The sequence below is a fragment of the Nannospalax galili genome, unplaced genomic scaffold (genome assembly GCF_000622305.1).
Source record: "Nannospalax galili isolate Female #2095 unplaced genomic scaffold, S.galili_v1.0 scaffold664, whole genome shotgun sequence".
In the NCBI taxonomy this organism is placed as follows: Eukaryota; Metazoa; Chordata; class Mammalia; order Rodentia; family Spalacidae; genus Nannospalax; species Nannospalax galili.
Window position 1 is genome coordinate 6,274,211 of NW_008354274.1, and position 24,453 is coordinate 6,298,663.

The 24,453-nt window shown below is 40.0% G+C and overlaps 1 protein-coding gene across 2 annotated transcripts; it reads right to left on the reverse strand.

Moving 5' to 3' along the window:
* Positions 1-10,645: 10,645 nt before the first annotated feature.
* Positions 10,646-23,763, reverse strand: LOC103748734 (zinc finger protein 809-like). 2 transcript variants are annotated; one of them, XM_029555161.1, is made up of 4 exons: positions 23,622-23,763; positions 23,285-23,377; positions 13,417-13,514; positions 10,646-11,986 (listed from the first exon to the last, which is right to left on the reverse strand). In XM_029555161.1, exons 1-4 carry the CDS (start codon positions 23,689-23,691, stop codon positions 11,972-11,974), a joined length of 276 nt encoding a protein of 91 aa, XP_029411021.1. In that variant the 5' UTR covers positions 23,692-23,763; the 3' UTR covers positions 10,646-11,971. The 2 variants fall into 2 exon arrangements, with proteins under 2 accessions (XP_029411021.1, XP_029411020.1); XM_029555160.1 differs by lacking the exon at positions 10,646-11,986 and adding an exon at positions 12,525-12,657.
* Positions 23,764-24,453: the final 690 nt, after the last annotated feature.

The following is a 24,453-nucleotide window of genomic DNA, read 5'->3' on the forward strand; positions in this document are numbered from 1 at the left end:
TGTTTTTAGGCAAATCGATCCAGCAATGGTAGAGAAAATGCAAGGCAGCTGCTAGAGAGAGTAAAGGTTGGAGAAGAGGGGGGGTCCCTGGCTAGCCTCACTAACAGAACCAGTAGTCATGGTTCTATTAGCTCTTCTGTTGATATCTTGGCTAATAAACTTATTAAATTTATCAAAAACCAAATAAAGGTCATCAAACTCTGGGTGATACTTCAAGAATGTCACAGAGTTCCTCTTAAATAAACATGAGGGATTATGTTGATGAAGAGGAGGGTATATAATGGAAATAGAAGAGCACATCAGATGCTAAAGGTGTAGTATATTGGTACACCCATGTGTGCAGTGCTACTGGAGACCAAAAGAGGTTGTCATATTCTTATTCAGAGTTCCTTTCATCTTTAAGAATTTGTAAAACTGGGGACTGGAAAGAGGACTCAGCAGTTAAGAGAATTGGCTGCTCAGGCAGGGAACCTAGTTTCAAATCCCAGAATCTACATGGCAGCTAAAAACTGTCCACAGCTCCAGTTCCAGGGAATCTGATGCCCTCTTCTGACTTCTGTGAGCATTACAGGATGCGGGTACACTTACATATTTGTAAGCAAACAAGCATATAACATAAAAAAAGTACTTTTGAAAATGAGTTTGCAAATTGGGGCTGGAGAGGATTTCTCAATGCTCAGGAGAACTAGATGCTCTTGCAGAGGACCTGGGTTTGACTCCCAGCATCCACATGGCAGCTAAAAGCTGCCAATAACTCCAGGTCCAGGGGAATCCAACACCATTTTCTGACCTCAGTGGACATTGCATGACAGGAGTATACTTACACAAATGCAGGCAATACATTCATATACATAAAATAAAAATAAAATGTTTGAAAAGAATTGGAAATTATATGAATATCAGGTCAGGAGTGGTGGTGCACACCTTTAACTGGAGAGGCAGATGTTGGTGGGTCTCTGTGAGTTACAGGCCACTTTGGTGTACATAGTAAGCTTCAGGATAGCCAGGGCTACAAAGTGATAACATGTGTCTAAAAATGTTATAATAAAGTTTTGCTTTTAAATATCTTATAACTTGCTATCACTAAACATTGGATTTGTGTAGCTATTTTATACATTGCTATACCATTGTTCACATAAAAGTTTTCAGGCAGAAATGTATCCTGTGAAGAAACCAATTCAAAAGTTCTGGAACAAAGGAATCTCCCTTCATCCATGGACAAGTTTAATAAACATCTATGCATGCATCAATTCCCTCTAAAAGCATAAATAGGATAACTTCTATATACTGATCAACAGAGAAAAGAGTAACATCAGTGAGGAACACTTAGGCAGACTTGGGAATGAATTCTACTTGGGAAAATGTGCTATACAATCAGAAAATGATTCTAAACACCTGGCATCACCCAGCAGGCAGGACTAGGCCCTGACTCCATTATTCAGACTGGGTGTATCCCTACAAGTTTATCTAGAGCACAGAACAAAATCATGACTTTATATATAATTCAAATATTTCCTCTGCTTCACTCTGTTCATGAACAAGCCCTGGCTTTTACACTCTTTCTGCCTCCTCTTCCACAATGGTTCCTGAGCTGTGGGTGGGTGAGTTTCAATATAGGAGTCCATCCTAGGATACACACTCTTATTCTTTCAAACTTGCCCAGTTGTGGCCTTCTGTGTGCATTGCACTCTGTTGTATAATGAAGCTTTACTGGTGAGAGTTGAGAGATGATTTCACTCTACCCCTTGTTCTGCTATGTTCCATGAGCCTTAGATGTAGAGATTCAACTGTAGATGTGCTATGTAACACACGGCATCCCACAGACATAGATTCTCTGTGTCTGAACAATTGTGGAATCCTGCAGTAGCTTCCATCTGTTGCAAAACGAAGCTTCTTTGATGAGTGGTGTACAGTACATTTGTTTGTAAATATAAAGATCCATATTTAGCATATGGTAAGAAACTTCATTTGTCTTGAGATATGCAAGAGATAGGGTTTTCTGTAGGATTTATGTTCTCTCCTGCCACATGTATTTGGCTGAGATTACAATTCCACTCATGAGTTCACTCCTATTGGGGGGCTTTAAGTCCAATTAGATAGCTGTTGATTGCCCCCCAGATAACACTGCCAATACTGCACCAATAGAGATGTTTGCCATGCCAGTCTGTGTGCTTATTAGTGTTAAGGCCTGGGTTAGAATGATTGTTTTTCTCCCTTGACAGTTTGCATTTTAGCATCTAGCATTATGATAGCCAAACTTTGGTTACAAGGCTTCCAGATCAGTTCCTGTTCCATTGCCTCAAGTCCTGTGTCTGAAGTATGTCCTGTCTTCAGCAGTAGGGTCTTATCTACTAGTTCTGGGAGATAACCAATAGGTTTGGCAATAGGCTGTTATTTTGGGAGTCTCCTGGACCACTCTCAGCAACCATTCAAAGGGAGGTCACTTCTGTATGGCACTGTGTACCTTGCCAAGAAGTTCCTAGGTATACATGTACACTACATGTATGTGTATGTGCATTTCTCATGGGGTTTCAAGGGCATTGCATTTCTCTCTGGGTTTCCTAGGCCCCCAAGATTCATTCATCTCTACTCTTTTTTTTTTTGAGACAGGATCTCCCTGTAGCCCTAGCTTGCCTGGAACTTCCTATGTAGACCAGGCTGGCCTTGAACTCACAGAGACCTGTCTGTTTCTGCCTCCTGACTGCTAAGACTAAAGGCACGTGGCACCATGCCTGGCTTCATCTCTACACTTGTTCCTTCCATGTGGCCTCCCACCTCCCTCCCCAGTCTAGGGCCCCATTATCTGCATCCTCCCCCCCAAAACACTTGCCTCCCACCATCTCCCCTTGCCTGACTATCAAGGACTATGGACCTTGTGTTAGTTTCCCTTTACGTTATGACAGGAATAAATAACAATACCATGTGGACCCCTCCCTGGGCAGTGTGCAAAGGCTTATGCTGTCTTGAAATGCACTTCACAAAAAAAGTTCATAATTTTTAATTCAGCATCATGCCAATTCTCAGAAGACAGGTACAATATAGCCAGAATCTTTGACAAAATATAACACAAAAGACCTCTAGCCTGGTTTCTGAGAGTCATGTTTCTCCTCTCAAATATGAGCAAGGCCTCCACTGTCTGCATTATTCTCAGCATTATATTCTTCCAGGGTCCTACTAAAATGGCCCATTATACTCTGCTTACAGCATTCAATGGGTTTGACAATCCAAAGTTCAAAAGTCTCCCATATTCCTTCAGAAAAAAACATTGGTTCTTTATGGAAAAAAAATTGCAGGTTCCTGGTGCCAATTTCTATATTAGTTATTTTTTGATGCTTTGAAAAATGCCAGGCCCAAAATAACTTTATGATAGAAAGGGGTTTATTGGTTTATTTTTCACAACATTCTAGAAGGATAGACTCTATCCTGGCAGGGAGGACAAAAACTGCAAAACAAAGCATAGAGGCAAAAGCTGGAATTAGAATGATCACCATAAAAGTTGAGAGAGAGAGAGAGAGAGAGAGAGAGAGAGAGAGAGAAACCCTAAAGACCCATATCATTGGCTTAGTTCTTCTAGCCAGGCTCTACCCCCTGAAGATTCCATAACTACCATAAACATCACCACCAACTGTGGACCAAGCATTTTAGTACTTGACCCTACTGAATACATTTCATATTTAAATCACAGCAGGAGGCCACCCTGATTCCACATCCTTCATTCTTTACACTCTAGCTTAGGGAACTGTGTAGTTGTAAATTTCATTAGGAGAACATTCTGAAAAATCAGAAGAAGAAGCATGGTGGGGCTGACTTCTGGTTTCCTCTGTCTTCTGCCATTATTTTCCCTGTTGGGTCCCCAGGCACTTCTCTCTCATCTCCCCAAAGAGGGTCCACAAAATCTGTTCCTCCTGTCAGCAGTGCTGGGACATGGGAAACTCCACATTGCTTCCTTCAGAAGTTAAAAAAAAGTCTTTTCTGAGACCTCATATCTTAGCTTCTTCTGACTCTGAGGCAGGATGTTAGATATATACTCAAGGTCAAACATGGCTACAGAATGAGACCCTGTCTGAGAAACAAAGTAAGATCAACAAAACAAACACACATGGTGGAGAGGGACAGATTTGAGGTCAGAGGGACTTGCAAAATATAAAACCAGGGAAACTCCATATTTTCTGGGCAGATTTCTGGTGTAGTTCCTGTTTTCTGTGAGTCCTCCTCTGATTCATGTGACTAAGTGAACAGGACTCAACTCCAAGGAACTCTGGAAATCCTAGGGCTGAGGCCCGATGCCAAAAGGATGACAAGTAGAGAATGCCACTGCCCAACCTGTCTTACTCTTGAGAATCTGAGCCATTTCATCAATTAAACTAGGCTTGTTTCCTTCCCCAGGTTAGGGGTAGAAGTGGGGGGATCAGAGCTAGGAAACCACCATGGCTCCCTAATAAATCTTGGATACTAATTGTGACATGACTTCGGGTATTTTCTCTCTTCACAGTCTCTTGTATCCAAGCCTCTTTTTTTTTTTTTTACATATATGAGTTTTTCCTGGACATACATGAGTGCTCATGGATGCAAGAAGAGGGTGTTGAAGTCCTGCAACTAGAGATACAGATAGTCATTAGTTATCATGTGGATGCTAGTAATCAAACATGAGTCCTTTGCAAGAGTAACCCATGCAACTAATCACTGAGCCATCGCCCAAGTTCCTCCAATTCTCTTTGGTTCTTCACATCTTTATACCCCTGTTCCCTAGTTAGGTTTCATAGACTACTTGCCACAGTCTAGGATCATTTGAGAAGGCAGTTTCAAATGAAGAATTTCCCAGATTAGACTGTCTTGTGGGCATGTGTGTTAGGGGTATTGTCTTGATCACTAATTGATGAAGGGGTTCCCAGCTCAATGTGGGGAATATTGCACCTGTACAGGTTGTCCTGTATTGTGTAAAAGACAACCAGGAACCAGCATGAGATCCAGAAGCAGTGTTTCTCCATGGTTTCTGCTTCAAGTTCCTGCCCTTACTGTCCTCAATGGACTGTGTAACCTGGAAGTCTACGCCAAATTAACCCCTTCTTCCCCTTCCTAAGCTGCTTTTGGTTCAATGTTTTATCACAGTGAAAGAAAATCTAGAACACCCTGGTCCCACGTTGTACTCCTACAGCTCTGCCGGGGTGCTGGGACCCCTCAAAAGGTATTTCAGGGAGGGATTCTCCCTACCCCCAGACCTATCACTGGGAGGTACAGGAAAGAGGGTGAGGTGGAACAGGCAGGGCCTGGGCGACTGAAGTTTGCTTGCCCCTGCCTTGAGCTCCTATCTTCACTTCCACAAAGGACAGGGGTTTGGCCCTACTGCAGCAGGCATGTGATACCAGCTAAAGGAGGAGTAGAGCAATTTAAAAGTCAGCCAAGGCTGGGGTGAGAGCAATGGAGAATGAAAAGGGCGCTTTGGTGAATATAATCCCAAGGACACATGAGATAGACAAGGTGCCAGTGTTCAGTGGTACAGGTAGTGGGATACAGCTTCCCATCCCTGGCTCAAGATGCAGGACACACTACGGGGCAGAATGACAGAGAGGACTGCCACCAGGGCTCATGTGCCTCTTCAGTGAAGGATCAGGATAGACCAGTTGCCCAGGGCTCATGTGCCTCTGCAGCAAAAGATCAGGATAGACCAGTTGCCCAGATAGACCAGTTGATTCAGCTGCACCACAACAACAGGGGGCAGAGCTGATACATTTGCCCAAACTGAAGGATAATGCCTGGGTATTCTGCAGTAAATACGGAGAGCCAAGGTAACAACCTCCAGCTTCCTACTAATACACAGCTTCCCTCACCCTCTCAGGACACATGACACATATCATTTCTAGCTTGAAGCTGAGGGAGTAAAGCACAGAACACCTGACAGGCAAACAGACCAGAAAAGAGCCACTAAGGCAGTGATGGTGGCAAACTTCAGGCTTCTTCCTCACAGGAGACAAAGGCCTGACAAGGTTTTTCTCCTTCTGGCAAGACCCCTTCTGACTGACCAGTGCAGACCATTTGAGTCAAGGCAGGTCCTAGACATCTCAGCTTGGAGTTGTGGGCCTATATGTCCTCCCTTCCTTAAGTTCATGGAGCCAAAATTAAGGAAGGGGGTCCTGCCCTATATCTTATAAGATCCAGGCCCTTTGGGTTTCATCGTCTCCTCTATTGTGGAATCTTCCTCTGTGTAACTGTGTATGTGTTGTTTTACTTCCCGTAGATTGTTGCCTGCTGTGCCCAGGCATCTTCCTTTTTCTTCTATAACAGGTAGAGAAAAGGAACTCAATCAAGATCCCTAGACCATAAAACATGGCATACAGCTTCTTCCCTGTAGTTCTCCCCAAGCAGACTTTTAAAGACCGAGAGTAGCAAACTCCAATTCACACACGGGAACAAAGGTCAGAACTCTGAAAGCCTGTCCATAGTGTATTAGCCTAATTGTACATTTCTCATCACAGTGCTTCTGATTTGACAGGTCTTCCGGCCCCACCTTTTCAGAACTTGACTGATAGTGCATGGTTCCAATCCATGGGTGCATGATGTAAGAAAGTCAAGGTCTTCATTATGGGCGTGCGGGTTTCGCGGAGCGCCAGCTGCTGGCTGGTGCCTGTGCCGCATTGCTGAGGGTCTCCGCGACTACTGGATGCTGGCGACTCTACTGGTCACTGCATTTCCAGGTGAGTTCCGTTCCAAGCTACCGGGCACTCCCTCTAGGTTCGAGATCCGTCAGCCGCCAGGTCACGAGGGGAGGTGCGGGAACGGTGAAAGCAGGGTCTTCGCGAGTCATTGTTTACGAAGGGACAGCCCCCTCCGGAGAGACTGAATAAGAGACTGGTACAGCTCAGCTCCTGATGCAGCTCCAATTTATTAAGGGGAAAACCAGGATATTTATAGTGTGAAGGCAGTGGCAAAAGCCTTAGTTGATAGGTGCTTTGTAGGATGCCCCATTTACATGTGGTGGTGGGCTTCTGCCAGGCTGTTAGACATTGCCTGATTATCACACAGGAAAACCTGGCAGTTCCTATGCCAGAGGCCATGTTTTTGGTAGGGCATCTGTGGCGGCCACTTCAAAAGGTGAGTCAGGAAGAGAGTAGGAAGGCGCCCAGCTGAGAAAGGGAGGCTCTGCATATGAACGCCAAGCCGACTTGCGGCTATCCAGACATGTAGAGACTGCTACCTTAGACAGCAGGGGTCCCCAACACTTCATGACTGGTATTTTAAGGCAGGGCTTCCTCTGGGAAAACCTAGCTCCTAACAATATTTATGCTTAACTTTGCACATATGGCTATGCCATTTATGATTTATGTATACACAGATATCTTATTAAAAGATGTAAATAATATAGCAACAATTTTTAAAATGTCTTGCAAACTTTTCCAATTCTGGTCTTTTGAAACAGTAGTACAAAATGATTAAAAACTGTCACATGCTGTTGATGATCAAAGATGAGGACTTGTAAGAAAAAGAATCATTTGAAAGGGTTCCTCTGTTGTGTGGAGGACAGACACAACAGAATGTGGTAGGGTGGAAACAGGAAAGCTAAGCAGTAGAGAACTCTACATGGCCTGAGGCAGTCAATGATAGATGTCCTTGGGGAAGGGAAGCGGTGGGGAGAAATGATCATATTCTGTGCAGATGCTTCCAAAATGTTCCAGAGGCTTGAAAGTTTGCACTGGCAACAGCACAGGCTGAGAAATGGCCAGCCTCTGCCTGTGATGTCTCATTTCACTGAGACCTATCTGCATTGTTGTGGAACAAAACAACCTGTCAGCTGTGCTGTTTTCAGCTAGATGTCCAGAACCTGTGGCAAGTGAGATATGCTTTGGACCCGATACTAACAAACTGTTCATCAGATTACACACATGTAGAGTAAAAACAGAATCAACACATCAGGATAACTTAACTCACATATGTCACATAAGTCCACTACTTTGAAAAAAGAAAGCAATAAAGAGAGCCTAGAACAAACAGAGAAAAGACTTGAATGACCAAATGTTATAGGACATATGTAAGACATACAATATCCTCAACATATTTGGGAACTAGAGAAACAAAATCACAGCAGACAGACCAAACAGGACTGATGACATGATGAGTTGGAAGAAATGAGTACTCCTGAAGGTGGAATATAAGTTATTACCCATCACAGGAAACTGGCTGATGAGTACACATAATATTCCCTAATGATGGCACAGGAATAGAGAAATTAATGTCCACATATACAATAACAACATTCATGAATACAATACTGGTCAGAGTTAACATCCCATGAGTGCAAACAAAAACAATGACAAAGTAATGAATAATTCAGTATGGGATGATTATAGGTTCACATTGACGACTCCAATTAAAACACGGCGCATGATCATTAAAAATTTTTATTATTTTTATTTTGTGTATGTGAGTGTTTTGCCTACATGCATTTAAATGCACACATGTTGTGCAATGCCTGCCGAGTTCATAAGTGGGCATCCCCTAGAACTGGAGTTAGACAGTTGTTAGCTGATATGTGGGTGTTGGGAATTGAACCCAGGTTCACTGCGAAAGCAGCCAGTGCTCTTAACCATTGAGAAATCTCTCCAGCCCCTTGGGACATGATTTCTAGGTTAACATTTTCAATTTATTTGAATGTTTTTCACAAAGAGTGTACGAAAAGCTTCCACTTATGTAAAACATATTTACTATCAGGAAGAATAATGTAACAATTAAAAACTCATACCATTGTGATAAAACCACTTGGCAGCTGGGGTAGATTGTGGAAGTATACTGGAAGCTTGAAAGCAGACAGCAAAAGCCTGCTTTACAATGATACTTAGCGCATCTCCACTTCAAAATGACTATGACATACATAACACAGTCATTTGATTTGTATTCCATCCATTGCAATTCTCCCAATATCATGGTTAAGTTTTATAATTTGAACACAAGTGCTTGGAAAGATGGCTTGGCCTTACGTGAATGTTGCTCTTGGAGAGGACAAGAGTTGGCTTTTGAGCACAAATACTAGGTGGGAATTTCAGCTCCAGGTATCTAACACCCTCCTTTGGCCTCTGTGGACACTTGCACACATATACATAAATAATAATTAATCTGAAAAATTGAAAATTCGAATACAATATCTTCCACGCAGAGTTCAATGGCTTCAGGTCACTATATAATCATGTGGCCACTCCTACAAGAAGTGTTTCAACTCCCTGCATCTTCTCATGTGGTGTCCATTTGTAGCATGGTATTGTTAAACACAAATAATTGCCTCTTCCCAGAAATTCCTTCTTTTCCTAATGCAACGAATCTCATAAGACATAGCTATTGGTATGTCACTGCCTTCACTGAGGGTAATATACTTATTTTTGTTCTGGTATGAAACCATGCCTACCCCATGAAAAGTGATGATGCTCATCCCCTTTGATAGGCAAGAATATTTACTAAAATTTTCCAATGGTCTTTAATAGGCCCTTAATTATGTGAAATTTCCAATGTCAGTGGATAGCGTGTTATGCTAGAAAACTTGATTTTAAAGACACTTGACAGTGTAATTCAACTGCACGTGAAGTAATGTTCACTGAGATTTGCATCACTACTTGAAGCTTTTCTACATTTTAAATTCATGGGCTGCCTCACATATGTGAATCACTTAAATTCAGAATACTTTCGGTAGAAACCTTGGGACACTCTCATAGACATGGTATATCACACAAATACGTGTTTTCTGATCAGTAATGTCTTCCTTGTGGTAGCAAGTCTTCATAGTCTCTTTGTCCAGTCTCACATACATGTACGCTCAGATGTCAAGCAAGTACTCTTGCTGTAAGCCTTCTTCTTCTCATTTTTAGAGTCTCATCTGAGTTCTTCCACATAGATTGAGTTGTGAATAATGAAGGCAAGCTTTTCTGTATTATGTACATTTACTGGGCTTCTTAGATATAGAACCAATTTATAGATGAATGTGTTTTTTCATTTTTTAAAAAATATTTCATTTATTATTACTATTATTTTATTATATTATTATTATTATTATTATTATTATTATTATTATTTAACAGAGCATAGGGTATGGGTTTATTTACAGAAGACTGGTGCCCCACATTTACAGCTGCACCATAAATTTCACTCAAATACAGATCCTGTGACCTCCCGGCAGCCACACAAGATGGTGAGAGAGGTGTCTCTAGGTGATCTTGGCTTATATATCCTTTCCCCTCCCCCCACATGCAGCTAATGTCGACTGATTGGGTGGGAGAGGTAACTGACTTCCCCCTCGACTCCTTGATGAGCATAGGAAGGAGGTGTGACTATACCTTGCCGGCATAGTGGGTCAAAGGACATTTCCAGTTATCACTCCACCCCTTCCTCTGGCTCTTACATTCTTTCAGCCAAACTCTTTTGCAAAAGTCCCTGAGCCCTGGAGGAAGTGGTAGGTGTGGGATGATCTTCTACCCATTGTGGCAAGGCACTGAACTTTCAGGTCTCTGCATCATTTGTTTTCCATGGGCTGCTGGCCAGTTTCAATGGGATTCCGTCTACACCATGTGAGGACCGGATCCAGGTGTTCTCAGGCTGTCTGGTGGTTCTCAGCATCTAAGCCAGACAGAGGCCAGAACAGCTACTCTCTGTTTATTTTCATTCTTTTATTCATAGCTTTTCAATTATATGACATTTCTGATGTTGACTGAGTTGTGAGAGATAGGAAAAAGTGATTTATATGTACATGATTTCCCACATCTTGAGAGCTGTGACTTGGAGGGAAAAAAAGTTTTCTTAAAGTCTCATTAATAGGGTTCTTGGTTGAGCTCTGTGATGTGGAGCTATGTATGCCTTGCAGAAGAAATTTTTTCTTCAGTCTTTACATTCATGGGGCTTCTCCTCTGTATGAGTTCTATTATGTGCATCTAGATTGACTTGGAGGAGAAAGCTTTCTTGTATTCACATTCACAGCACTTCCCAACTGTGTGAGTTTTATGATGACTACTGAGAATAAGGAAGTAGGAGGAAGTTATACCACATTCCTTACATTAAAAGGGCTTCTCCCCTGTATATGTTCTATGATGTTTATTGAGAGCTTACTTGGAGTAGAAAGCTTTCTTGACATTCTAAAGGCTTTTCACCTATATGAGTTCTATGATGGCAGACTAACCATGTCTTGGAAAGGAGAGCTTGACCACATTTTTACCATTCATAGGGCTTCTCCCCTGTGTGAGTTCCATGATGTATATTTAGAGTTGGCTTGAAGGAGAAAGCTTTCTTGACAGTCAAAAGGCTTTTCACCTGTATGAGTTTTATGATGTTTACTAAGATTGTTCATGGAAGAGAAAGCTTTCTTGCATTCTTGACATTCATAGGGCTTCTCACCCATATGAGTTTTATGATGGCAGTCTAACCAGGACTTGGTAGGGAAAGCTTTCCCACATTTTTCACATTCATAGGGCTTCTCCCCTGTGTGAGTTCTACAATGTGTATTGAGGGTTGACATGGAGGAGAACACTTTTGTGCATTCTTGATATTCATAAGGCTTCTCACCTGTATGAGTTCTTTGATGGTCAGTGAGGGCCGATTTGTAGGAAAGAGAATTACCACATTCTTTACATTCATATGGTTTCTCACCCCTATGAATTTTCTGATGTTTATTGGGAGCTGACTTCCAACAAAACGCTTTATCACATTCTTTACATTCATAAGGCTTCTCACCTGTATGAATTCTTTGATAACAGGCTAAGTGTGACTTGAAAAAGAAACTTTTGTCACATTTTTCACATTCACAGAGCTTCTCACGTTTATGAGTTCTTTGATGTTTATTGAAGGTTGACTTGCAGTAGAAAGCTTTATCACATGTGGCACATTCATAAGGCTTCTCAACTGTATTAATTCTCTGATGCCTATTGAGGGCTGACTTGTGGCAGAAAGCTTTACCACATTCTTCACATCATAAGGCTTCTCACCTGTACGAATTCTTTGATGTTCAATAAGTTGTGACCTGTAATAGAAAAAGCCATCACATTCTTCACATTCATAGGGCTTCTCACCTTTATGAATTCTTTGATGTTTATTGAAGGTTGATTTGTAGTAGAAAGCTTTGTCACATGCTGCACATTTATAAGGCCTCTCACCTGTATAAGTTCTCTTATATTTACTGAAGGCTGACTTGTGGCAGAAAACTTTACCACATTCTTTATTTTCATAAGGCTTCTCAACTGTATGAATTCTTTGATGATTACTGAGTTGTGACCTGTAGCAGAAAGAGCTATAACATTCTTCACATTCATAGTGTTTGTCATGTGTATGAGTAATATTATGGCGAGTAAAATGTGACTTGTAGAAGAAAGCTTTACCACATTCTTTATGTACAAAGGGCTTCTCATCTGTTTGAGTTCTATGATGTATAGTGAAGTCTGACTTGTCCAAGAAATCTTTAAAACATTCTTTACATTCATAAGTCTTATCACCTGCATGAAAGCTCTGATGGGCAGTGACACTGGATTTAGAACAGAAAGATTTCTGAAATTTCTTATGTTCAGAAGGTTTCACACTTGAGTGATATGTGTGTGCCTTGTGGTGCTGTGACATGAGATCAATCATTTTCACACATGGTTCACTTTCATAGGATTTTGTACTTCAACGAAGTTCCTGCCAAATCTTTATTTCTGCCTTGAGACAAAAAAAATTGTTAAAGTTCTTGTGTCAATAGGGCTTTTCTCAGAATGTACTTAATGATGTCTTGTGAGATAGAATATCCTAAATGTTTGTTTAGATTTTGAGAAAGGGTCTCATTGTTTAGCCTTGACTGGTCAGGTACTTGCTATGGAGACAATGCTGGTCTCAAATTCTCAGAGATCCACTTCCATCTCCTAACCAAGTGCTGGAATTAAGTTATGTGTTATGATGATCAGTGAGATAAAATATCTTAAGATTTTTCATAAAAACTACACTTATAACACTTTCCCCCAGTGGGCACTGAATCAGTTATTGACATTAGTCTTGTTAAAGCTCATAAGCCAACATATATTTCATGCCATGGTTGCTTATTTACATGAGTCATGTCCTAGAAATGTGTCATAGAAAGAAGAGATTTCCAATATTTGCAAAATTTACTTCTGAAATAAATTTTTTCATAAATAAATGACACTGTCTCAATATAGATGCATATCTCTGGTGAAATATATTGAACAGAAAACTGTGAACTTTTACTCTTGTTTGGGATAGTAAAATGTTCAGGATGACAGAAGGGTTCATCAGTTACATGAACATTATCAGGTTCTTCACAGTTCTGCATCTTATTAGGCTCACAATGGAGAAGTAGCACATTCTACCATGGGTTAAGTTACTGAGGAAATGATATAGAAGAGCTTCCTATCATCACACTTATATTCAAAACACGGTTTGTGCTGGCATTAATGTTTTACCTACTTCAGATATTACTTCACTTGATGGGTTACTGTTGATGCTTCCCACATGCCACACATGTCTCTGTTGATTTTCCAGGCATCTCTTAGTAGTAGGGGCACCTGAAAGTATATTAAATGTCACTAACCACAGGCCAAACATTGTTTACTAACTCAAACATAAACATGAATTACCTACTTTATATTGGGCTAAAATTATATGGAATTATGGTAAGTGTACACACAGATCCATAGTGGATATAACAAATCATAGTAAATGACATGGCAGTGCTAAATTATGTCTCCGGTTGCTTTCCCTTAGTCTTGAAATATGTTGAGTTCAGTTTTTTTGTGTATTACTCAACTACTACTTTCTGCATATATTTAAAATCTTTTATTAAATTTATGTGTATTTCATACTCAACATCTTAATCATCTTTATACCCTTTTCCCATTGTCAGTGTCCCACAGCACCCCCCCAACTAGATTTCATGCATTCTTTCATTGATACTAAGGTCTACTGAATCAAGTTAGTGTTCCCAGAAGGTACTCAGTACAAGTTCATCCACTGAGGTCTAGTCAACCTATCTAGAGTCCCTGCTTATGAAAAGATCAGCTGTTCCTCACCCAGCAGTAATCAACTGCCAATAGTTCTTTGGCTAAGATTGGGTCTTGATGCCCATTTCCACAGTTCTATGCTGGGTTTTAGTCTGCTTGGGTTTGCACAGGTCTTGTGCATGTTGACACCATTGCTGTAGGATCATATGATCAGGGTCCCAGGTGCCCATAAGACTCTATTTTGATATAGTTATTCACCTTCCACCCTGGCTCTTACAATTTTTCTGCCCCATCTTCCACAATGGTCCTTTAGCCCTGTGTGGGTGAAGTTTAATATAGGAGGACTGTCCAAAGTCCCACACTCTGAACACTCTTATTCTCTATGCTTTGGCCATCTGTGTCTTTTTGTTGGACCTCTGTTGTATGAGGGAGCTTGCTGATGAGCATTGAGAGATGGATAAGTATTCTCTCTACTCCTTGTTCTATTGGGTTCCATGAGCCTTAAGTGTAGAAATCCCACTGTAGATGTGTCATGTAGAATTGGGCATTTGAGACACTCTCTGTGTGTGACAATTTGTGGAGCTCTGTAAGATGCCATGCATTGCAAGAAATGAGAGGTGATTGGCATACTTCTATATAATACAATGATCCATATTTAATGCATAGCAAAAAATTACATTTCTCTAGGGATATGACAGCCTTGTGTTTTTCTATAAGATCTATAACCTCTCCAGCAAAGTGTATTTTGATATTTTAAAAGTACTACAAATGAGTTCCCACCCATTCAGTTGGCTTTGAATTCAATTAGGTAGTTGTTCATTACCCCCAAGATAAAAGTACCACTACTTCCCCAGTATAGTTTGCTCTGCTGGTCATTGTTGCTATTTATTAGGACTTAAAGCTAGGGTTGGACTACTGTCCCTTAGCAGCTTGCATAGTGTTCTCCAAGACTCTGAAAGCTAGCCTTCAGGGAGGTGGCTTCCAGGTCAGTTCCAGCTTTATGACTCCAAATCCTGTGTCTAAAGTATGTCCATTTTCAGCACTAGGGACTTACTTTTCAAGTTCCGGGAGGCAACCAAGGGCTGGGGAAATAGCCTGTGTCATTTTGGGAATCTCTTGTACTACTCTGGCCAACAACTAAAATGGAATTTTCTCCTTTATGGCATTGGTTCTTATTATATAGCCTTTAGCTATACACATGGACGCATGTAGAGATATTGTATAATTTTTCAGTAGGTTTTTGAATTAATGCATTTCCCTTTGTTTTTTTTTACACTACCTGTGTATTATTTATCTCTCCTCCCTATCCCTGTATAACCCACCCTCCCTAGTTAAAGTACCCCCATTTTCCCCATTTCACCCTTAGTAAAATCTTTCTCCTATGATCTCCCACTCTGCCCTCTCCCCCAGTAACACCTATTCCTTAATATGCCACTCTTTAGGGCTTTTTCTTTCCCTTTATCTCCATGTATGTACAAGTATATCTGTAGTAGGATGAGTCTTTTGGGAATCTACCAAGGAATGGTATAAGAGGATCATATGGTAGGTTCATATTTAGTTTTTTAGAGTTCTCTACCCCACTTTTCAAAGTCATTCCACGAGTTTCCAATCCCACCAACAGTGAATCAGTGTTCCCGTTTCACCACATCATCTCCAGCATTTGGTAGTATTTGTTCTCTTGATCTGAAGCCTGTCTGACTGGGATAAAATGAAACTTTAAAGTGGTTTTAATTTATATTTCCCTAATTACTAAGGCTGCTGAGCATTATAATGGTGTTTCTTAGCTATCTTTATTTCTTCTTTTGAGAACTCTCTGTTAAGATCTGTAGTCTATCTTTTAATTGGGTCCTTTGTTTTCCTAATTCTTTGTTTTGTGAATTCTTTATATAGTCTGGATATTAAACCACTGTCAGATGTGTTGCTGGTGAAGATTCTTTCCCACTCTGTGCATTTTCTCTTCACTTCCTTGGTTCTTTTGCTGTACAGAAGCTTTTTAATGAGGTCCCACTTGTTCATTGTTGACCTTAATTTCCGAGCAACTGATGTCTAATTTAGGAAGGCCTTTCTGACACCAATATCATGTAGGTTACTGCAAATGTTTCCTTCTAGAGGTTTCAGAGTTTCAGTTTCACATTAAAGTCTTTGGTTCATTTGGAGATGACGTTTGTGCAAGATGAAAGATAAGTGTTTAGTTTAATTCTTCTACAGGTTGAGATTCAGTTTTACCAACTCCATTTGTTGAAGATGGTGCCTTTCCTCAAGTTCTTGGCACTTTTATCAAATATCAGGTGGTTGAAATTGCATGTATTCATGCTTAGGTCTTCAGTTATGTTCCATTGATCTGAGTGTTTGTTTTTGTGCCAGTACCATGCTGATTATATGACTATAGCTCTGTAATATAATTTGAGATCTGATATGGTAATACCCTCACGTTGTTCTGTGTGCTCAGAATTGCTTTGGCTACCTGGGGTCTTTTGTGATTCTATATGAATTTTAGGACAGTTTTTTCTAATTATGTGAAGAATGTCATGGGGATTTTGATTGGGATTGCATTGAATCAATATATTGCTTTTGGTAGGATGGTCGTTTTCACAATATTAATTTGTCCAATTCATAAGCATGGGAGATACTTACAGCTTCTAGTATCTTCCTCAACCTCTTTCTTCAAAGATTTAAAAAGTTCATTTTAGAGATCTTTACTGTCTTTGGTCAGGTTTATTCACACACACACACACACACACACACACATATTGAGGTTATTGTGAATGGTAGGGTTCCCATGTACTCTTTCTCTAATTGCTTGTTATAGGTATATGGAAAGGCTACTGAATTTTGTAGATTGACTTTGCAACACGGCACTTTACTGAAAGTGTTAGTCATTTCTAGTTTTCTGGTAGAATTTTTGGGATTTCTTATGCATGATATCGTATCATCTGCAAATAGGGATAATTTGACATCTTCTTTTCCAATTAGTATTCCTTTAATTTCCTTTTCTTTTCTTATTGCTCTAGAAAGAGTTTCAAGCACTATATTAAAACAGAGTGGAGATAGTGGACATCCTTGCTTGGTTCCTGATTTTTTAATGGGAATGCTTCCAGTTTTTCTCCATTTAGAATGATGTTGGCTGGGGGTTTGTTTTATATAGCTTTAATTATGCTGAGGTATGCTCTCTCCAGTACAGTTCCTCTAGGACTATTAATATAAATGGATTTTTAATTTTGTCAAAGGCCTTTTCTGCATCTATTGAGATGATCACGTGATTTTTTTCCTTGAGTACATTTATATGATTTATAGCATTTACTTACAAATATTGAACATCCCTCTATCTATGGAATAAAGCCTGCTTAATCATGGTGAATGATCTTTTCAATGTGTGTCTGTATGCGGTTTTTAAGGATTTTTTTCAGAATTTGTGCATCAATGTTCATTAAAGATATGGGTTCATAGTTTTCTTTTTTGGTTGTGTCTTTACCTGGTTTGGGTATTAGTGTGATGCTGGCTTCATAGAAGGTGTCTTGGAGTTCTCCCTCTGCTTCAATTTGAATAATTTAAGTAGTATTGGTTTTAGATCATCATTAAATGTTTGGTCGAATTCTGCTTTGAATCCATATGGTTCTGGGCTTTTATTTTTTAAGTTGGTAGGTTTTGTATTACTGTTTCAATTTCTTATATAGTATGGATCTGTTTAAGCTGTTTATCTCTTCTTGGATTAGATTTTGTGGTTCCCATGATTTTAGGTATCCATCCATTTCTTTTATGTTTTCACATTTAATATACTATAGATTTTTAAAGTATTCATTATTGATGATCTGGATCTTTTTGATGTCTGTTGTAATGTTTTCCCTTTCATCTCTGATTTTGTTAATTTGGATTTTCCCTTAATTTCTTTAGGTTAACTGGGCTAAGGGTCAGTCAATCTTGTCTATTTTTTCAAAGAACCAGCTCTTAGATTCATTGATTCTTTGTATTATTTTCTTTGTTTCTATTTCATTAATTTCTCCTCTGATTTTTCTTATTTCTTCTCCTCTGCTGGGTTTGTTTCAGTTGTTCTTGTGTTTCCAGAGTCTTAACTTGTAATGTTAAGTCATTGATTTGTGCTTTTTCTGTTTCTTTAATATAGACACTTAGAGCTACAAACTTCCCTTTCAGGTCTGCTTTTAAAGTGTCACAGAGGTTTTGTTGTGTTGTATTCTCCTTTTCATTTAGTTCAATGACGCTTTAATTTCATTCTTAATTTCCTGTTTGACCCATTCACCATTCAGGTGCTGATTTTAACCGTTATTGCATTGTGGTCTGATAGAATGCATGGAATTATTTCAATTTTTTTGAGATTGGATTTGTGCCCCAGTGTATGGTTAAATTTAGAAAAGTTCCATGGGGTGCTGAATAGAAAGTGTATTGTTTTGTGCTTGGGTAGAACACTAGCTAGATGCTTGTTAGGGTCATTTGATGTTTCGTTTAATACAGAAGTCACTCTATTTTTGACCAGCTGACCTACTAGAAAGTGTGGTACTGAAGTAACCTGCTATTACAGAGTTGGGGTTAATCTGTGTCTTGAAGTCCTGTAGTACTGTTTTTATGAAACTGGATGCACCAGGGTTTGGTGCATATATGTTCATGATCAAAATAGATTCTTGGTCAACTGTTCCATTGATCAGAATGAAGTGACCCTCTTTATCTCTTATGATGAGTTTTACTTTGAAGTCTATTTTGTCAAATATTAGAAATACAACCCCTGCTTGTTTCTTAGTGTCATTTGCTTGGAATATTTTTTTCCTTCCTTGTATTAAGGTAGTGCCTATCTTTGAAGGTGAAATGAGTTTCTTGCAGACAATGGAAAGATGGATTTTTGTTTCTTAATCCATTCACCTAGCTGGTGTCTTTTGACAGGGGAGTTTGGGTCATTGATATTCAAAGTTTTATTATTGAAAGATGTGTATTGGTTAACATCATTTTAATTTCTGTTTACATTCTTGGTCTAATTTTGTGTCCCCATATTTATTCCTTCATTTTGTTTTTTCTGTTGTCTTTTGGATATAGTCGTTCCTTTCATCAGTTCTTTGTTTTGCTTCAAACATTTTCTGTTGAGCTGGTTTGGTGCACATGAATTCTTTTAGTCTATTCATGTCATGGAAGATTTTTCTTTCCCCTTTTACTATAATGGACAGTTTTGCTGAATAAAGTATTCTGAGTTGGCATTTGTCGTCATTTAGAACTGGGAAAAGTTGGTCCCAGGCTCTTCAGGATTTCAGTTTGCACTGAAAAATCAGCTATAATTCTGATGGGTTTTCCTTTACATGTGACTTGTTTTTCTCTTCTTGCTTTCAGTATTCTCTCTTTGTTCTGTATTTTCTGTGTTTTTGCTATGTTATGTTCTGGGGATTATGTGTTCTTTAAATTAGTTTAATTCTTTGATCATGTTTATGGTTGTTCTTTCAAATTCTGTGTCCTGGGCTATCTCTAGAAGGTTCTCACTGTAGAACTCTTCTACAGGACTGGTAGTGTTTGGCAAAAATATATTATTTTGGTTTCTGATATTATTATTATTATTATTAATTATTGGCTGTGTTTTTGGCTTCTGGGTTTCTTTTGTTGCTTGTGATTTTGGTGTGTAGCTCAAGCCTTCCTTTGCTGAGTTGAAGTTTGATTCTGTTTGTATTATGGTTGTGGTTGCTTTCTGATTGGATATGAAAGGCTGGTTGGTCTAGGCTTCAGGTTCTCTTTTGGTTTTATTTTGGAGGGACCAGATGGCTCTAGTCAGACTACTAAGGAGCTCTTCAGCAGGGTGAAGTGGCAGTGGCTAGTTAGGAGCACTTCAGAAGCCTCTGATGTATAGTACCAAGGTCCAGAGAGAGGAGATGGGACATGGTAGTGTTCGTCCCTGTGAGTCCAAATGGAAGTCTAAGGTCTGGAAGTAGTGGGAGGGACTTCAGGTGGTCCCAGAGTAGTGGGATGGGCATGGTCTGATTAGGGGAGCTGACTGGGAGGAGGCCTGAGTCTGGAGCTTTCAGGGAGGGTCTGGGTTTCTGATAGGCAGTAGGGAGGCCTGGCCCTGTGGCAGGGGGAAGGACTGCAGGTGGTTGCAGAGTAGGGGGATGGGCATGGCACCATTTGGGGAACTCACCCAGATGAGGCACTGCTCTGGAGCTCTCAGGGAGTCCTCGTCACTTTAATGTTTAACTTCTATTTTTTTTTTTTTTTGTCTTTTTGAGACAGGGTCTCCCTGTAGCTTCAGCTGTCCTGGAACCCACTGTGTAGACCAGGCTGGCCTTGAACTCACAGAGATCCACCTGCCTTTGCCTCCCAAGTGCTGGGATTAAAGGTGTGCACCACCACGCCCGGCCTTAACTTCTATTTTTATGCTGTGTTCCATTCCTCCATTACATCAACTACATATACATCATCCTACATCATATCTCATGGCAAGTAGGAAATTTTCCTTCTATTGATTACAGATACAATAGAGGCAGGTCATAGATCCTGTCTCATGAGCACCCTGTCTCATGTATGTTAATGAAAGGATTATTATACCTATAATTAAGTTTGCTTACTTAGACCAGAAAAACAGCAGAAGAATCTTTCATTGGTTATTCTATGCAATCAACTTCCATTAACATTAGAAGACAAATTTTTCCAGTACTTCCTTTAATCCATCTTATGACGTATACATCTCTTTCATCTTTAGGACATAGATATGTTTTATAAAACAAGAAACTTTTTACTAGAAATATTTAAAAGAGCTATCATGCTGAGTGGCTTGCCCTCATAAGCACCTAAGCACTTGCCTCGTACTGCTCGAAGTGTTCTTTCCTTGCCGTGTACTCTGAATTTTAACTACAATGAGGTCTGAGGAAGTCTTCTCAATTCATGTCAGTTCACACTTCTGAATAGCTTCTCTCTAAAGGTCTTTTCTTAGGCTTTGCTTTTTTCTTTGCATATGTTTGATCAACATTCTACAATATCATGGAATACATTTTCTATGACTTTAGGCTTCTTTGTACTTCTGTGTTCCACATAACAGACTGACATTGCATGTCTTTGTCATGTCCAGAAGACCTGAGTGCTGGAGCCCTGACTGATGGAGTGCCACAGCTGCAGAAAAGCCAGACAACCTACTCTTCTTGCCATCTCCAGGACAGAGGGGACCATGTGTTTCCCAGGGACACCTTAGCTCATACTCTACAGCTGTGTATGCTTTCTTTATTTCCCAATCCTATATGATCTGAAACCCCTCGCCACCCCCATCCCTTCCCCTTCCTCACAGCCTGCATTGCTGAACACAGTTCAGTCTGCTGAAATGTCTGGCTCTGATCATATAGCTAAACTTTATTCTTTCTCTGTTCTTCGAATTCTAACATTGACTGCTCTGACTTTTCGTTAGGGTTATACCTACAGTGACAAGTACTCAGCCTCACCTTCATTCCTGCTGCTCTTTCATCTGCCTTCCAATGAGTGCTTTACTTACTGAGCTTTTCTCCTCAAATATTTAAGTTTGTATGATCTGCCATTTAACATGCTGAATTTGTCATGGAAGCATCAAATGGGTGCTTCATTCAGCTATGCATCTGAATACTATGCAATTCACAGATTGTTAGTGAAAAACACAGTTTCCCATTTTATGTCTGATATTCCACCATTTTCTCATCTTTAGAATGTTATTGGAGATGTTTCTGAATAATCATCACTGTAAGCTACTGTAAGTACTAAGCTTCCAAAGCACCTCTTTTGGAAATATAGGAATAGATGGATTCTCACCAGAGTCCTAGACTCCATTCATAAACCTCTTAATTTCCTGGAGAATCTGTATCTGACCATGTCAGTTTCCATGGCTACCACTTAAGTTCACTTGCAACACAGAAGCTGTGTTTCCCTAGCCTCCTGAGTCTTGAGAGATCTTTGATATCATGTCCCCAAAGTAGCCATCTACCAGGCTACCAGGTTGTAGCACTCCATGGTACGTGGATTAACACAATCAATTCGTTTTCCAATCTAGTTTGCCATCACTGTTTTAGGTGAACACTTGCTAGCCCCACAGGCTTCTCCTCAAAGAACTGCCAGGGCACTGGCACATTAGGGTCTAGGCTGGCTGTGGTATCCCATTCCATTACCACCTGAGATTTCAGATGTGGACTGTCCCTACACTTGCCTGCATTCCTTTTCTGTTATTCTACTGCATCCCTGTCCTGACTCTGGTCTACATTCCAAATGTTTTCCCCCTCCTTCTCTCCTGGGAATACATTCTCTCCTGTGTTTCTCTGGCACTGCTCATTCATGTATTAGCATGGGCAAAACCTGTAACTTGCAATCCTGGGATTTCTGAACCTTACTTTTCTCATTATATTTTGGGTTTTTGTTTGTTTCTGGTTTGTTGGGGGGAGGGAGGGACTGTTTGTTTTTGTGGTCTTTTTCTGATACAGGGCCTTCCCTAGCCTCAACCTCACAGAGGTCTGCCTGTGTCTGCCTCTCCAATGCAGGGACTAAAAGTGTGCACCACCATGCCTGGCTGCTTTTCTCATTATGTTAAAACTCTGTGGATAATTCTTTTTAGAATAATAATTGCCAAATTTCTTTCTCCATTCTAATAACAAACTTATCCAGTCTTGAATTGACATATATCTATGTATTTACTACAAATTTTGAAAACAGCCATGTCACAGCTAAACAAAATGAGTAATTCCTCAATTTGGCATTTATCTTAGGCCTCTTTTTCTTTCCTTGGAGTATTTTCAGTGTCTCTTGTCTCACTCTGGTATGTTACACTGTTGCTTCACTGCATTCTCTCTGAATGTGAGCTCTTTAAGGGCAAGCAGTATTTGAGTGCTAATGATTGATATCACAGTTTCAAACCAAAGACCAAAAGATTGGAAGAACATTTCAACAAGTCAAATTTAAAAAATAAAGCAAAAGCTATGGTGTAAAACCAGGACAAAGGAAAATTAACAATATAGGTAAAATGAGGATGAAGAGATGGCTCTCTGATTAAGAGCACTTACTCTTAATTCCAAAGAATCTGAGTTACAATTCTTAGCACCCATTTCAGGTGGCTCATAATTACCTGTAACTCTAACCACAGGAAATCCAACACCCTCTTCTGAGCTCCACGAGCAGAGAGAGAGAGAGAGAGAGAGAGAGAGAGAGAGAGAGAGAGAGCCTAGTCATGGGTTGACACAGAGAACCTCATTCGGAAACTGCATAAGGTTAAATGCCTGACAGAATAAGCTGCCTGTCAATGGGACTTACTTTTGGATTAATGTTGGTGAAAGCACCTCTGCACGAATAGTATCTTATGAGCAAGCCTCTTGCTGACCTCTCTTTCCCAGCATGCATTCACTGACCTGGCAGGCTCCAGAGTGATGCTTTGTCTATGCTCCGTGGCTCAAATCCATGCTCCAGCCTGAAGATCAAATCAGGTTTGGTCATGCAGTGCTCTGTAAACATAAAATTATATAAGATTGTGCCCAAGTGGTAAGTCTGATTTGAGATACTGTGCTATGATGGCTAAATTAGAAAGTTTAAAAATTTTTATTATTGTGTGTGTGCATCTATGTGCACACACAATGCATTTCTGTGTATACCGCTGCAAAGCACATTGAAGTCATACTGCAACTTTGGGGAGTCAGTTATCTTCTTCTCCTTAATTTGGAATCTGGGGATTGAGCTCAGGTCACTCACCTTTGACATGGTAGAACATATCTTGGTCCCCTAAATAACAACTTCTGTTAAAGAGTGATTGCATTCCCATTTTTCATTGACTGGAATGTGACCCTCAAGTGGAAAATCCTTATACATAATCAAGAACACACTTGTTGAGAACTCCAGAATGCATTCCCACTCATAAGTGTTCCTAAAAGTGATTATAATAATTTTTAAAGGTTCAGTTATTCGTACTTATTTATTTTTCATTTAATCTAAATAAGATCATTTTTACAGAATGATGAATTGAATTTACAGATTTGCACATGCTAGCCAGGACCTTTAATTGAGATAAATCCTCAGCCCCATCTTAAAATATTTTATTATTTTTATTTTTTTATGTGTATGAGCTATATTACCTGCATTTGTGCAAGTGCACCAATGTCACACAATGCCCTCAGAGGTTAGAAAAGGGTGACGGATCACCTGGAACTAGAGTCACAGATGGTTGTTAGCCAGTGCTGGGTGCTAGGAACTGAACCTGGGTCCACTGCTCTTAATTGCTGAACCATCTCTCCAGCCCCCTATTTTATAATTTGTTAACCAAGGGGTCTGAATATTCCAAAGTACCAAGAAGTTAAGGAAGATATGCTCCAAACTGGAATAACTCCAGGACCCAGCATGCCCAGACAGAACTGTGAGGATTCTGAGGCCACCTCGGAATAGAATGAGTTCAAGGCAACCTCAGACACCAGTGAACCCTGTCTCAGAAATCCAAGAAATAAGTTACTTATGCTCTATGTAATACACTCCCATGCTCATGCAAACAACCCACATGAAACTCAGTAGTCAGGAAAAAAAAATATCCAAA